This window comes from Macaca nemestrina, chromosome 17, assembly GCF_043159975.1.
Source record: "Macaca nemestrina isolate mMacNem1 chromosome 17, mMacNem.hap1, whole genome shotgun sequence".
NCBI lineage: Eukaryota > Metazoa > Chordata > Mammalia > Primates > Cercopithecidae > Macaca > Macaca nemestrina.
Window position 1 is genome coordinate 76,885,062 of NC_092141.1, and position 16,703 is coordinate 76,901,764.

Below are 16,703 nucleotides of genomic sequence, written 5' to 3' on the forward strand. Positions count from 1 at the left end.
AACTACAGCGTCTTCCAGGATACGTACCATCACCCTGTCTTTCAGATGGAGAGACTGAGGCATAGAGAGTTTTAAGTAGTTTATCCAAGATCACACAACTACTCAGTGATGGAATTGGGATTTGAATCCAGGCATTCGGGCTCCAGAATGTGCTCCTAAGCACTACTTGGGCTGTTTGACCAAGAGCTTAGGACCTAGCTTTTGTCTTTAATTGCTGAATTGCTAGTTGTATCAGTTTCCTGCGGCTGCTATAACAAAGTACTATAAAACTGGGTAGTTTAAAACAGAGAAAATTGATTATTTAACAGTTTTGGAGAATAGAAGTCTGAACTCAAAGGTGTCAGCAGGGCCATGCTCCCTCTGCAGGCCCTGGGAAAAAATCCTTGCTTTTTTTGGCCTTTTCTAGCTTCTAGCACCCCAAGTGTTCTTGGCTTGCTGGCAGCATGATTCCAATCTCGCTGTCACCATCTTTTCAAGGCAGCCTAGGTTTTTTCTATCAACTATCTAACAGTTCTTCCAGCCTCTTCCCATTACTCAATTCTAAAACCACTTTCACATTTTTGAGTATGTTAGCAGTAAGCACCCTACTTCCCATACCAAAAGTTGGGAGTTTCCTAGGGCCACCATTACAAAGTACCACAAATGGGGTGGCTTTAAAAAAAAATGAATTTATTGTCTCACAGTCCTGGAGGCCAGAAGTCTAAAATCATAGGTCAGTAGGGTTGGTTTTTCTGGAGACTCTAAAAGAGAATCTGTTCCATGTCTGTCTCCTAGCTTTTGGCAGTCCTTGGCATTTCTTGGTTTACAGACAGACACATCACTCCAGTCTCTGCCTCTATGCTACCTTCTTTTCTTTTTCTTTTCTGTTTTTTTGAGACATGGAGTCTCTGTCACCCAGGCTTCAGTCCAGTGGCAGGATCTCGGCTCACTGCAACCTCCACCTCCCAGGTTCAAGCGATTCTCCTACCTCTGCCTCCTGAGTAGCTGGGACTACAGGTGCCCGCCACCACTCCTGGCCAATTTTTTGTATTTTTAGTAGAGACGGGGTTTCGCTGTGTTAGCCAGGTTGGTCTCCATCTCCCGACGTTGTGATCTGCCCGCCTCGGCCTCCCCAAGTGCTGTGATTACAGGCATCATCCACCTCACTCGGCCCATTACCTTCTTTTCTATGTGTCACCCTGGGTCCTCTCCTTTTCTAAGGATACCAGTCGTTTGACTTAGGGGCCACCCTAAATCCAGGATGATTTTTATCTCAAGATCCTTAACTAATTACATCTGCAGAGACCCTGTTTCCAAATAAGATCACATCCTGAGGTTTCAGGTGGACATGAACTTTGGGAGACGTTATTCAACTCATCTCACTAGTGTTCTTTACTCTTCATTTCTATGAGTTTGTTTAGAAATGAAACTTGAAACTTATTGTTAGTCATTAACCTTCTACTTATCTAACCTAGGTAAAAGTCAAAGAAGCTTTAAAATGTAGACATATGCCGGGCGCGGTGGCTCAAGCCTGTAATCCCAGCACTTTGGGAGGCCGAGACGGGCGGATCACAAGGTCAGGAGATCAAGACCATCCTGGCTAACACGGTGAAACCCCGTCTCTACTAAAAATACAAAAAACTAGCCGGGCGTGGTGGCGGGCGCCTGTAGTCCCAGCTACTCGGGAGGCTGAGGCAGGAGAATGGCGTGAACCCGGGAGGCGGAGCTTGCAGTGAGCCGAGATCCGGCCACTGCACTCCAGCCTCGGCAACAGAGCAAGACTCCATCTCAAAAAAAAAAAAAAAAATGTAGACATATAATATGTATCTTTACTCTTAATTATATTTGTAGCAAACCTTTTCTTGCCAGCCTGTCTTCTCTTTGCCACCCTATGAGTCATTAGAATGTGTGCCAAGTGGTAACTTCAGGGAAGCCGGGCCAGTTTGGGTGAACCTGAGGAACGTGGTAGGCCTTATAGGAACCAGAGCTTCTACAGAACCACATTATAACTCCAAAACCAAATATACATACATAATGTATATTTGTACCAAAAGCTGTTGTCACTTTTACAGGGACAGATAATTTTGATTATATAAACTGTATATAGGCCAAGTAACTAAGTATTAAAAAAACAACTTTTCAGCCCAGTGCGGTGGCTCATGGCTGTAATCCCAGCCCTTTAGGAGGCCGAGGTGGGCAGATTGCTTGAGGCCAGAAGTTCAAGACTGTCCTGGCCAACATGGCAAAACCCTGTCTCTACTGACAGTAGAAAAATTAGCCAAGCGTGGTGGTGCATGCCTGTAAATCCCACCTTCTTCAGAGGCTGAGGCACGAGAAATTCTTGAACCCCGGAGGCAGAGGTTGCAGTGAGCCTAGATTGTGCCACTGCACTCCAGCCTGGATGACAGAGCGAGACTCTGTCAAAAAAAAAAAAAAAAGCCTGGCCACGGTGCCTCATGCTTGTAATCCCAGCACTTTGGGAGGCTGAGGCAGGTGGATCGTGAGGTTGGGAGTTCGAGACCAGCCTGACCAACATAGTGAAACCCCGTCTCTACTAAAAACACATAAATTAGCCAGGTGTAGTGGCATGTGCCTGTAGTCGCAGCTACTCAGGAGGCTGAGGCAGGAGAATTGCTTGAACCTGGGAGGTGGAGATTGTAGTGAGTCAAGATTGCACCACTGTACTCCAGCCTGGGCAACAGAGCGAGACTCCGTCACAAAAAAAAAAAAGAAAAAAAATTAAAACAAAACAGACCAGAAAAACCCCCAACTTTTCTTTGTATGGATTAGCAGGTATTTGCTGTTTTGCTACTTTATGCTTTAATGAATTTATCTTTCTGTGGCTTCAAGAAGAAAAATGTTAAGTCAGTGAATACCATATAGGTTGAGTATCCCTTATCTAAAATGCTTTGGATCAGAAGTATTACGGGCTTTGGAATATTTGCATTATACTTACCAGTTGATCATTCCTAATCTGAAAATCTGAAATGCTCCAATGAGCATTTCCTTTGAATGGCATGTTGGCACTCAAAAACTTTTGGATCTTGGAGCATTTTGGATTTCAGATTTTCAGATTAAGGGTACTCCACCCATATCCTTTTATTTATCTGTGATTTAATATAGGCCTTCTTTCTTCAGAATTACTGAATGACTCCTTCCTGGAATGCTGCTAAATTGTTTTTCATTTATTACCTTAATAATAATATTGAACATTTATCGATCACTGATGTGCCCTGGCACTGTGGTAGATGCCTTATCGTTACACCTTTAAGTCTTATAGTGGCCTGCAGGCAGGTTTTATTATATCCTCATTTTACAAGTGAGGTAAATAGAATGGCTTAGAGACTCAGAGAGCTTGTATCTTGTCCATGTCCACATATCTTATAAGCAAATGAGTGTATTTAAAGCCAGATCTCTCCTAAAGCCCAGTTCTTTCAGTTCCCTCAGTTTGCCATTGAGTAAACAGGAAAATCAGACTCACTCTCATCAGGTGCTGCACGCATACTCTGGAATTCCTTTTGAGTGCGGACAGAAATACCATTATATGTTTCTCTACGTCTAGTCCTAGACATTAATTTGCCTGTTTGATTTAAGTTAGTGACCATCTCTGTTAAAGTCTTTAACTCCATTAAAAGTGAATGGAACTTTAGGAGAGTTTTAGGCAGGAGAGGAAGCTCCCCTTCTCTCCAGTTTGGGCTTCGATTGTCCAGAAGTAGAGAAGAGGGATGAGATATTATTTGAGATAACCCCTTCAAGAACCACAGCTTAGCAAAGCATTTACACCATTTTGTTGGAAATATATCTAAACTATATTATAAAATTAGCTGGCTGTTGTGGCACATGTCTGTAGTCCTAGCTACGTGGGAGGCTGAGGCAGGAGAATTGCTTGAGCCTAGGAGTATGAGTATGCAGTGAACCGTGATGGTGCCACTGCACCCTAGCCTAGGCGACAAAGTGAGGCCCTGTCTCTAAAATAAATTTATCTTATTCTAAAATAATTCTAAATACATTCTTCTCATCATATTGTTACATTGATGATCTTAAAGTTGATTGAGAAGTAGCTGAAACTGGCTTCTACAAAGTACTCTCACGAGGTTCTGAATTTTGAGGTCATCTTTCTTTGTGTCATGTTTGTTAGATGTCATTTCTCAGAGTAAATCGAGTTTGAATAAGACCTGCAGGGATTTCTTGTGAGCACCTATATTGAGTTTTAGTGCATAAACTTTGTTTTAACTTTTCACTGGGTAGATGAACTGTCAGATAAGTGGCATTATGTGTAACATATATTTTCCCCTATTTTTAAACAGAGAAGAAGATACAGAAAATGAAAATGAAAAGAAAATTTGGTACTACAGCACAAAGGTCCAGCTTGCAGAATTAATTGACTGTCTAGACAAAGATTATTGGGAAGCAGAACTCTGCAAAATTCTAGAAGAAATGCGTGAAGAAATCCACCGACACATGGACATAACTGAAGACCTGACCAATAAGGCTCGGGGCAGTAACAAATCCTTTCTGGCGGCAGCTAATGGTGAGAGGGGCATTTTCTCATTTTATTTTTGTTAAGTCTGAGCTAAACTGTTGGTATGAAATCACTGCAAAATTTGAAAATAAAGTTTTCAAGAACAGTTATGCATTGCTTAATGATGGGGATACATTCTGAAAAATGTGTCATTTGGCAATGTCATCATTGTGTGAACATCACAGAGTACACTTACACAAACCATACACCTAGGTTATATGGCATAGCCTATTGCTGCCAGACTGCAAACCTGTACGTCATGTGACTGTCCTGAATCCCATAGGCAGAAACATTGTGCAGTGCATGACTGTGTATATTTTACTTTTGTTCTCCATATTTCATTTTCCCAAGAGAACCTTGTTCATTCCCACATAAATTAGGGATGCTATACATTTGAGTGTTTTATTTCTGCCTTGGGTCATTACTAATATTCCCTAAAATGTTAGTTTGTTTCTTTAATTCAAGTGTCTTATTAAACTTCTTTGACATTCCAGTTTTTAATTTTAAGAAATAATATTCTTTTTGAACTTTTTGCCTTTCTAAAAAATAGAACTTTGAATTTTAGAAAAATTTTAGATTTATACAAAAGTTGCAAAGATAGTAAAGGGTTTCCATATATCCTACACTTGGTTGCCCCTGTTATTAACATCTTAGATTAGTGTGGGATATTTGTTACAACTAATGGACCAGTATTGATACACTGTTACTAACTCAAGTCCATACTTTATTCAAATTTCTTTAGTTTTTGCCTGATGTCCTTCTTCTGCCTCATGATCCTATACCACGTGATATTTAGTCATCATGTTTTCCTCTGGATTGTCGGTTTCTCAGACGTTCCTTGTTTTTGATGGCCTTGACAGTTTGGGGGAGTACTGATTAGGTATTTTGTAGAAAGCCCTCATTATGGGTTTTTCTCATGGTTAGCCTAGGTTTTTGCATTTTGGGGAGGAAGACCACAGAGGTGAAGTACAATTCTCATCTTCTTATCAAGAGTGTATGCTGTCCTCGTGACTTACCACTGATGATGTCAACCTTGGTCCCCTGGTTGAGGCAGTGCTTGTCAGGTTTCTCCACATCCTCCCCCATCCCTCAACCCCCCAATACTGTACTTTCTGGAAGCAAGTCACTGTAAACAGCCACACTTAGGGGGTGGGGAGTTATGTTCTACCTTCTTGAAGGGACAATATCTACATCAATTATTTGGAATTTTTCTGCACAGGAGATTTGTTTATTCATTTAGTTTTTCAGCATTTATTTCTATGAGTATACATTCATGGATATTTTATACTTACTGGATTATAACTGGATATTTATTAGGTCATAATTCAATGTCACCTTACTTTGTTACTCAACTCTTTATTTTTTTAAGTTATAAATACATACATGTCTCAAAAGTTTAAATAGTATAAAGGGTATGCTGTTGTCTCAAAAGTTTAAATAGTATAAAGGGTATGCTGTGAAAAATGAATCTGTCTCCTTCATAATCTCCAATCTGACCTTCCTTTCTCCGGAGGCAATCACTATTGCTATATATTTTTTTGTGCCGCCAGATGTATTCTGTGCATGTTTAATAAATACTACCTGTGTTTAATATAGCCATCACTCAGTATTCTCAAGGATTGCTTCCAGAGCCCTCTGCAGATAGCAAAATCCGTAGATGCCCAAGTCCTGCAGTTGGCCGTGTGGAACCTGCTGATATGAAAAGTTGGCATTCCATATCTAAGGGTTCTGCATCCTGAGAATACTGTATTTTCAGTTCGAGGTTGGTTGAATCCAAGGATGCAGAACCTTTGGCCACAGAGGGCCGACTGTAGTGCCTTTTCAGTTTTAGCTTAGATAAAATGATTAGGTAAGATTCTGCAAGGACACTTCTAAGTGCCTGGTTCTGAGTTCTGCTCTTCTGCATGCATTATCTGCTATACATACAATCCTATTAATTTTCCCCATTCTCCATTTGCTTAAAAATGGAATGTTTATATTTAATAAAGATACCCAGATAGCTGTATCCAAGCTTGTTCTCACATATTCTGCATCAATATTCCTGTGAATTCATGCATATTTTTGGAGAATGATAGGCTCTCACATATAAATACTCTTTGGCGCAAATATACTTTGTCTTCAGAAAAAAGCATTCTTAGTTACCATGAATTATATTTATTCATATCTGGTAGTTGAAAGTATTTCTCTGTTAGATCTGTTTAGGAAAATGTGTAATTTTTTTATTAGAAAACTTTTAGTATTCAGAAGTCTTTGGGAGATCAGTAATTGCAGTAACACAATCTCCGCCTTAGTCTCCCCTCCATATAGATCAAATCATAGGAAATTTTATTAATTTCAGCCAGCTCACTTCCCCCCTTAATTTCCTTTTGTGACTCATGGCATTAAAATAGATCAATCCCTTTTTGCTCTCCTGTGTTTTAGTACAACAATGGAGAACCATCTTCAGTCCCCTAAAAGGCAGTGTGAGATAGGATTTTATAAAGTACATTGAATTAAAATATTTTCCAGAATAAAAAATAAAAATGGAAAAAAACAAAAAAAAAATTTTCTGTGTATTAAATTATATATACAGTATAATCATAATTAAAGAACAAAATCAAAACAGGAATGGACAATCAAGTGTTCAGTGGTTTGATTTGGGGAATGTAACAGTCTTTTTTTTTTTTTTTTTTTTTTTTTGAGACGGAGTCTCGCTCTGTCGCCCAGGCTGGAGTGCAGTGGCCGCATCTCAGCTCACTGCAAGCTCCGCCTCCCGGGTCTATGCCATTCTCCTGCCTCAGCCTCCCGAGTAGCTGGGACTACAGGCGCCCGCCACCTCACCCGGCTAGTTTTTTGTATTTTTTAGTAGAGACGGGGTTTCACCGTATTTAGCCAGGCTGGTCTCGATCTCCTGACCTTGTGATCCGCCCGTCTCGGCCTCCCAAAGTGCTGGGATTACAGGCTTGAGCCACCGCGCCCGGCCGATTTGGGGAATGTAAAAACCTAAAAATGTTAATATAGGGGAATTGATAAATTTCATTATGAAGTATCATGTGATAGAACACTACGTGTTGGAGAGTTAAGTAAAGTACCATGCAAAAACTGTGTGAGATACTTAAATTCTCTTCCTCTAAATAACCAACTGGATTAGGTTTTATCATTAAAAAAATAACCAATTAGCATAGTAAAATTGTAGTTGGTTTCCTTTTCGTATTTTTTGCATTTCCTACAATGAGCATGTTATAGTTCAGTATAATTCAGCATGTAATGTACTTTTAAAAATTAGTTAAACCGGCAGGGCACAGTGGCTCACGCCTGTAATCCTAGCACTTTGGGAGACTGAGGCGGGCAGATCATGAGGTCAGGAGATCGAGACCATCCTGGCTAACATGAAACCCTGTCTCTACTAAAAGTACAAACAAACAAAAAAAATTAGCCAGGCGTGGTAGCAGGCACCTGTAGTTCCAGCTACTTGGAAGCCTGAGGCAGGAGAATGGTGTGAATCCGGGAGGCAGAGCTCGTAGTGAGCCACTGCACTCCAGCCTGGGTTACAGAGTGAGACTCTGTCTTAAAAAACAAAACAAAACAAAAACCACTTAGTTAAATGTTTTATAGTAATGGAGAACAACAGAGAGAGCATCGAGCTTTAGGCCACAATATGTTCTTAGAAAGTTAGATGAGTAAAATTTGTGTGCTGTGAGATTGCCTTGCAACCTGCAGTTATCCTCTTAGTACTACATGGAGTACATGGAAATAAGGTGAGTTGTACCTTGGGTTTAATGGTGAGATCTGGACCCCAACAATGACATAAATATTTTTTTCTTTCTTTCCTTTTTTTTTTTGGCTAAGGTACAACATCAACCTGGTACTAGAGGAGGAGGGGAGGGATTCATGAGAATTGAAAATTGTTGGGGAAGAGAAGGGGACACTGACATTTTTGAGTGCCTACTGTGGGCCAGGTGCTCAACTAGGTGTTTTACAATTCTTTAATCCTCTCAGCACCTTTTTTTTTTTCTTTTTTCTTTTCTCTTTTTTGAGACGGAGTCTCGCTCTGTTGCCCAGGCTGAAGTGCAGTGGTGCGATCTCCACTCACTGCAAGCTCCGCCTCCTGGGTTCACACCATTCTCCTGCCTCAGTCTCCCGTGTAGCTGGGACTACAGGCGCCCGCCACTGTGCCCGGCTAATTTTTGTATTTTTAGTAGAGACAGGGTTTCACCGTGTTAGCCAGGATGGTCTCGATCTCTTGACCTCGTGATCCGCCCGTCTCGGCCTCCGAAAGTGCTGGGATTACAGGCGTGAGCCACGGCGCCTGGCCCCAGCACCTTTTTAAGGAGTGTATTGTTAATGAATTGAACATTCAAATAGAATAATTCCCCATTAAAACACCAGTCCACCACTGTTAACCTTTATTTGCTTTCTCTGGTAACCAAAATCTTGGCTATGATAGTCAGTTTAGGACCACCCAGTCCAGGTAAATACCCAAAATAATATATAATAAAGTTCTTTAACTTTTGGTTTTATGAGATGAAAACAATGGAAACCACTGGGGTTCTGATAATGGCCAAGAATAATTTACAGCATAACAGGAATTTCAGAATCGTAGCCTGTCCTGATGACTTTGACTTGATGTTAACCTCTCAAACAAAATACTTCATTTCTAATATATAACTCTCTGGTTTTTATACAAACACATGTGTCTGCCTTAGGAGAGTTTAATTCTATTTTTGATAGTTCAATTTTTCTTCTCCATTTTTCCTCAATATTTTACGAAAAATTTCAAATGTACAGAAAGGTTGAAAGAATTATACAGTTACCAGCCTGATCAACATGGCAAAACCCCGTCTCTACTAAAAATACAAAAATTAGCTGGGCCTGGTGGCACACGCCTGCAATCCCAGCTACTTGGGAAGCTGAGGCAGAAGAATCGCTTGAACTCAGAGGTGGAGGTTGCAGTGAGCTGAGATTATGCCACTGCCCTCCAGCCTGGGCAACAGAGTGAGACTTTGTCTCAAAAAAAAGAAAAGAAAAAAAAGAATGATACAGTAAATACTCATATATTCATTGTCTAGATCTATACTTTATATATTTGTAGCTAAATATACAGCTTACTATATTTGCTTTATCCTGTGCCTGTATGGTAATTATGAAATGCTTTATTTTGCTTATTTGAAGGAAGTTTATTTTTAGAAGAATTTTTTCTAAGTAAAAATGGTTTCTAAAATCTGGTAGGTTAATTCTTTATTTAGTTTTGAAAAATGTTCATGCAAAGTGTAGAATATACTTGTTTATAGAATATGCATATTTAGTATAGATGAGATACAATGTAATTTTCTTTCATCCTTTAATGTTTTTCTCTGCTGAACATTTTGGGTCTGTTTTTATTTTTTTTGTTGTTGTTGTTTTGTTTTTGTTTTTCTGAGACAGAGTCTCGCTCTGTCACCCAGGCCGGAGTGCAGCGGCATGATATCGGCTCACTGCAACCTCTGTCTCTTAGGTTCAAGCAATTCTCTTGTCTCAGCCTCCCAGGTAGCTGGGATTACAAGCGTGTGCCACCACGCCTGGCTAATTTTTGTATTTTATGTAGAGACAGAGTTTCACTATGTTAGGCTGGTCTCAAACTTCTAGCCTCAAGTGATTCACCTGCCTTGGCCTCCCGAAGTGCTGGGATTACAGGTGTGAGCCACTGCACTCGGCCCTATTTTTGGTCTATTTTTCTTACGGCTATGATTGCCATACTTTTTGAACCTGAAACTAGTGTGAATGTGTGTATGTATATACACATATATACATATACACATTTATACAAGAGTGTTTAACAATACAGACTGTTTGAAATTAGAATCTTTATAGAAAATCAGAGAACTATGGTTATGCAGCTTGTGTTTTTCAACCAATTTAAATGGTCTAAACTTAGTAGGCAATTAAAACAATTTTGTTGGTTTTATTTTCATTAAATATCACTGGGAAAGTAGGAAGGATGTACAATGATTTGGTTATGAAAAGCTATAGGGTGTAGTTATGTTTCAAAGACAGCCAGGCGTGGTGGCTCATGCCAGTAATCCTAGCACTTTGAGACGGGTGGATCACTTGAGGTCAGGTGTTTGAGACCAGCGTGGCCAACATAGTGAAACCCATCTCTACTAAAAATACAAAATTAGCCAGGTGTGGTGGTACATGCCTGTAGTCCCAGCTACTTGGGAGGCTGAGGTGGGAGAATCACTTGAACCCAGGAGGCGGAGGTTGCAGTGAGTCGAGATCGCGCCACTACACTCCAGACTGGGCAACAGAGTGAGACTCTGTCTCAAAAAAAAAAAAAGAAAGAAAAAGGAAATCTGTTCCTCTAAGAAAGACAGATAATCGGTAACTACATTTTCTTTTTCCAAATAAAACGTTCTTTAAAATATAGTAATTAAGGGCTGGGCACTGCTCATGCCTGTAATCTTAGTGCTTTGGTAGGCCGAGGCAGGGGGAGTTCAAGATCAGCCTGGGTAACATAATGAGACTCCATCTCTATTTTTAAAAAGTTTAAAAAATTAGCCAGGTGTGGTGACACGTACCTCTATTTCCGTCTACTTTGGAGGCTGAGGTGGGCGGATCACCTGAGGTCAGGAGTTCAAGACCAGCCTGGCCAACATGGTGAAACCCCATCTCTACTAAAAATACAAAAATTAGCAGGGTATGGTGGCAGGTGCCTGTAATCCCAGCTACTTGGGAGGCAGAGGCAGGAGAATCGCTTGAACCTGGGAGGCAGAGGTTGCAGTGAGCCAGGATTGCGCCATTGCACTCCAGCCTGGGTGACAAGAACAAAACTCTGTCTCAAAAAAAAGAAAAGAAAAAGAAAAACTGTGTTTCTTCTTATTCACAAATAGTGTACTCTAGTTGGTAAATTTATTTTTATGAGGAAACAGTTTAGCAATTCCGAAACTATTTTACTGTGTGTACTAGGCATGAACAAATAACTAGATATATTATAATGTGAGCCAGATTTCTCACTGTCAGAGAAGTTACAAATAAGCAAGTGGCAGTGGTAAATGAATCCTACACAGACACATAGGCTTTCAGTCATACACGTATGTGTCCACACAAATAAATACAGAAGTAATATAGATGTGTATATTTATGACTACATTTCTTAGCTCTGTTGGCCGAGAGACTCTAGAATAGCAACACCCCAGTAGTAACAAGCACACCAGGCACCTAGATTGTGACTTGTCACATCATTCTCCAATTTGTTCTTCAAAAAAGAACAAGGTCTCCTTGGAGAGATGGTGAGTTGTAGGGCTAGGGCAGGGAAAATACAAGGTGAGCCCAGAGCATCTTGTAATACCGGAAAGTGAGAAAATGCTGGCTGGCTGGATGGCTGGCTGGCTGGATGGATGAATATGTGTCAAAAGGACACTGGACTCGGAAAAAGTCCCCACTGGCCAAAGCTGAAACAATTTGTGCAACAAAATTAAAAGTGATAGTATTGCATGATAAACCAAAGAATATAATTAATATCCATGAGTCCATACTGATACACCGTGTGTTCTGTACACTGTGGTCCTTTTATATCCCATGGCCTATAATGTGCCATAGTATCACTCTATCTAAGTTGAAAGAGGGTAAGTGTACTTAGAGACTTAGTGACTTTCGGAACAGTTAAGGGACTTCAGAAAGAAAGTTGTTTCCAAAAGGGCCTCTGTTTTCTCTTCTTACAATTGAGGAAATGATGGCCTGGAGAGGTTAAGTAGCTCACCCAAAGTCACACAGCTAATCCAAGTCAGATTTACAGTGGGTTTTGGGTTTCTAGGTTTTGATCAGCTCGTAGTTTTTGTCGTCTGTCACAAATATCTATATCAAGCCTATATTTTAAAAAGATAGACTAATTTTACTTTTTTTTTTTTTAAAAAAAGTAGAGCCCATAATTAGCATGTATTTTCTAGAGGTGAAGGTACACCAAATTTATTGAATTCTGTAAACACAATTTTGTTTGTAATCTTGATTCTTATTTCATAGATCTAATGCTTTAAAAATACTTAATTTTTCCTCCTTAATAACTTGTATTGAAACTCTTAAGTGACATTTGTGGTACTGTTCTGTTTGGTTATATATGGGAATGATTTTTTTGTTTGTTTTACACATTATAGAAGAAATTTTGGAATCCATAAGAGTCAAAAAGGGAGACATTGATAATGTTAAAAGCCCAGAAGAAACAGAAAAAGACAAGAATGAGACTGAGAATGACTCTAAAGATGCTGAGAAAAGTAGAGAAGAATTTGAAGATCAGTCCCTTGAAAAAGACAGTGACGACAAAACACCAGACGATGACCCTGAGCAAGGAAAATCTGAGGGTAAAAAAATTACTTGATTAAAAAGAAATATTTCATCAGTGTTATTTATGAAACCTCCAGTTTTACTTGCAAAATGAAAGTGAAATATTGTAAGCAGCTACCTAGTTTAATATTTCTAAAGAGATCAGGATACCATCTCCTCTTGTAACATGTGTAACAATTGTAGTGAGTTTTACGTATTAGTGAATTTGCTATAATGTTATATTCATGTCTCTATACTTCCCATTAGTTTGCCATTTCCCTATGAAAAAGTACTATTTTTTATATTATACCAGAATGTACGCTTTTGAATGTGATGAAATATGTTCATTTTTATAGTAATTAGTTAAGCATTCTTAATATATTATTAAGTATTCTTAAATACTCTCTGGATTACCTATTGCAGCAATATCTGAGAATCTAATTGCTTTAAAATGGCCATCCAACGGAAACAGGATTTTTGGTGATTGATCATTTAGTAGTTGACTGAATGTGGCCATATGCCCTGAAGCAATTTTAAAGAATATCTTTAAAGTTTTGTTGTGCATTTTGCTGTAGAGCCAACAGAAGTTGGGGATAAAGGTAACTCTGTGTCAGCAAATCTTGGCGACAACACAACAAATGCATCTTCAGAAGAGACTAGTCCCTCTGAAGGGAGGAGCCCCGTGGGGTGTCTCTCAGAAACCCCTGATAGCAGCAACATGGCAGAGAAGAAGGTGGCATCTGAGCTCCCCCAGGATGTGCCAGGTACAGAGGGCAGCGTATCAATGCCTCTGTAATGGGGGGAATCCTTCCCTTTTGTAGTAAAAGCCGAATGTCACCTAAAACTTTAAACTATGTGTTCATTCATGCTGCTTGCTTACAGTGCCATCCCTGTTTGCTAAGTTGTCACCTAACATTTGGAGTTTGATAAATGTCCTCGCAGTTAGTGCTTGAAACTCATCATAATTTTCATGCTGCTTAAACTTCATTTAGCTGGTTTTGTTTAATAGATTTATTTTTATATTTTATCACCAGACCATAGTGGCAGATATTTTGGTTTTAATTACTTATGTACTAATGGCTCAATGTTGAATGATCTGACCTTTCCAGTTCCGTAGATACTAACAAATTAATTTTATGTTTGCATGTGCTCGTGTAATATTTATAACATTTCAAATCGTAGTGTTATGGTAGAAAATCATTATCACAGAACATTGTTGTCAGATATATTTTGACATAAAAATGTAAGTTGACCAGTAATTCATATTTTCAGTTTTTGAAATTAAAGTTATACTCCAAGTAAGTTGTAGCACACCAAGAATGTCCTGTTGCATAACATGAAGGATTTTGACAACCTGCAGTTCTTATGGGGCCGACTTCCATTTGAGTACTGGTCAACAGTGAGCTGTGTTGCTGAAAACACCAGTTTAACAGGGCGCTACAGATAGGGATGTAAGTGTAAGCTCCAGAAGAACCACAGCAATCAGCAGTAAGTTCACCGTATTTTATACTGATGAGAGATTGGTCATTAAGATCAAGAACAGGGCCACGTATGGTGGTTCACACCTGTAATCCCAGCACTTTGGGAGGCCAAGGCGGGTGGATCACCTGAGGTCAGGAATTCAAGACCAGCCTGACCAACATGTTGAAACCCCATTACCAGATTTTAAAGAGGAGTTTGGTACTTTGGTAAAGTAGGTAAACATTTTAATAGGTCCCCGACTTCAGAATACACTAACGGGATATATCAGTGACCAAAATAGATAAGGTCTGGGCCCTTGGTGACTTACATTCTAGTGAGCAGTAGACAGACCTAATAGAGTTCTGACCTTCAGAGAGAATTACCTGCTTCCTTCTGTTTCTGTTGCTCTCTCTGCAGTTATTTATTCAGCAGATATTTATTGAGTGCCTACAATGTGCCTGGCAATGTGCTAGACACTTTGTGATGTCCCTGGACCAAACTCTGTTACAACTGTTTACTACCTATGGTCAGTGGATGAGATGCCTTGTTAGAAGAATTGGGGTGGGAGAATTATTCATGGCAGATTAAGAACAATAGCTGTGATAGAAGACATCTTACTTGGTTTTCTTTTCTAAACTTTCAGAATGTATTTAGACACCTAATTTAATGATTAAAACTTATCGACAAAAGATACTGTCAGATTGGAAAGCATTTTGGCTGGAAAGGTATTTTTGGTAAAGGTTTTTTTTTTTTTTTTTTTTTTTTTTTTTTTTTTGAGAGAGAGTCTTGCTCTTTCACCCAGGCTGGAGTGCAGTAGCATGATCACGGCTCACTGCAGACTTGACCTCCCAGGCTCAAGTGATTCTCCCACCTCAGCCTTCAAAGTAGCTGAGACTACAGGTGTGCACCACCATGCCCAGCTTATTTATTTATTTATTTAGTAAGTAAGTATGTAGAGACAGAGTCTCACTGTGTTGCCCAGGCCAGTCTCGAACTCCTGGGCTCAAGCCATCTTCCCACCTCGGCCTCTCAAAAGTGCTGGGATTGCCGGGCGCGGTGGCTCACACCTGTAATCCCAGCACTTTAGGAGGCCGAGGTGGGCGGATCACGAAGTCAGGAGATCGAGACCATCCTGGCTAATACAATGAAACCCCGTTTCTACTAAAAATACAAAAAATTAGCCGTGCATGGTGGCGGGTGCCTGTAGCTTGGGAGGCTGAGGCAGGAGAATGGCGTGAACCCGGGAGGCGGAGCTTGCGATGAGCAGAGACCACGCCACTGCACTCCAGCCTGGGAGACAGAGCAAGACTCTGTCTCAAAAAAAAAAAGAAAAAAAAAGTGCTGGGATTACAGGCGTGAGCTACTGCATCCAGCGACTTTAAAAAATTGAAATGTAACCTGCTGTAAAGTTTGTAAATATTAAGTGAATAATTTGATGGATGTTGACAAAGTTAACATATCTGTGTAACCATATCATGCCCCCTTTTAGCCACCACTACACCTAGCCCAACAAAGGTAGTAACTATTCTGACTTCTATCACCACTGATTAGTTTGCCTTTAAAAAAAAAATTTACTGGAACCATGCAGTATATACTCTTTGATGCCTGATAGCTTTTTTTCCCACCTCAACAAAACATCAGTGAGAGCCATCCAGATGTTGCTAGTAGTAACAGCTTATTCTTTTTTATTGCAGTATGATATTCCATTATATAGATATGTCTGTCTTAATTCTTGTTACATTTTGATAGTTACTTTAATGGATTTTGGTTTGGGACCATTATGAATGATACTATTATGAATGTTTTACATGTTTCTTGTGCACATATATATACGTTTCCAGAGGTATAAGCCTAGTTGTGGATTTTCTAGGTCATGGAGCTGGTATATGCTTATCTTCGGTAGATACTGCTCAACAGTTTTCCACAGAGGCGGTGGAAGTACTCACTTCAACAGTGTATGAGAGTTCTAGCTCCTCTGCATCCTTGCTAACACTTGGTATCATCAGCATCGCTCTTTGTCTTTTTGGAGGACTGAGGGGACATGCTGGTGGGCATGTAGGGATATTTTATTGTTCTTTGCCCTTGCCAGCTCCCTGCTGACTAAGGATGTTGAGCATCTTTCTGTGTTCGTGTGTGTGTATGTGTCAGTCATTTAGATACCTCTTTTGGGAAGTACCTGTCTGCTCCTTTGTTCATTTTCTATAAATGTTCTGTTTTTTGCTTTGTAGTTGTTTCATGAGAGAGGGTAAATTTGGTTCTTTCACTTTACCTTGACTAGAAGCAGAAGTATCTGCATTGAATTTTGAATGTTAACCTAATCTCATGTTCCTGGGGTAAATATAACTTGTTGTGATGTATTTTCCTTGTTATATATTATAGCATCCAGTTGACTAACATTTTGTTTAGGATTTTTGCATTTACTTTCATGAGTAAAATTGGTTTGCATTTTTCTTCTCTGATAATGTCA

At 39.7% G+C, this 16,703-nt stretch overlaps 1 protein-coding gene across 11 annotated transcripts in view; it reads left to right on the plus strand.

Moving 5' to 3' along the window:
- LOC105469038 (bromodomain PHD finger transcription factor) overlaps positions 1-16,703 on the plus strand; it is a 144,135-nt gene that overhangs the window by 29,117 nt on the left and 98,315 nt on the right. For 9 of the 11 annotated variants that reach the window (XM_011719582.3, XM_011719584.3, XM_011719587.3 and 6 more), the window contains exons 3-5: positions 4,287-4,510; positions 12,610-12,813; positions 13,351-13,539. In XM_011719582.3, coding sequence (XP_011717884.2) covers positions 4,287-4,510; positions 12,610-12,813; positions 13,351-13,539 — 617 coding nt within the window. The remainder of the gene's footprint in view (positions 1-4,286; positions 4,511-12,609; positions 12,814-13,350; positions 13,540-16,703) is intronic. The other 2 variants (XM_011719586.3, XM_011719588.3) reach the window with 1 other exon arrangement.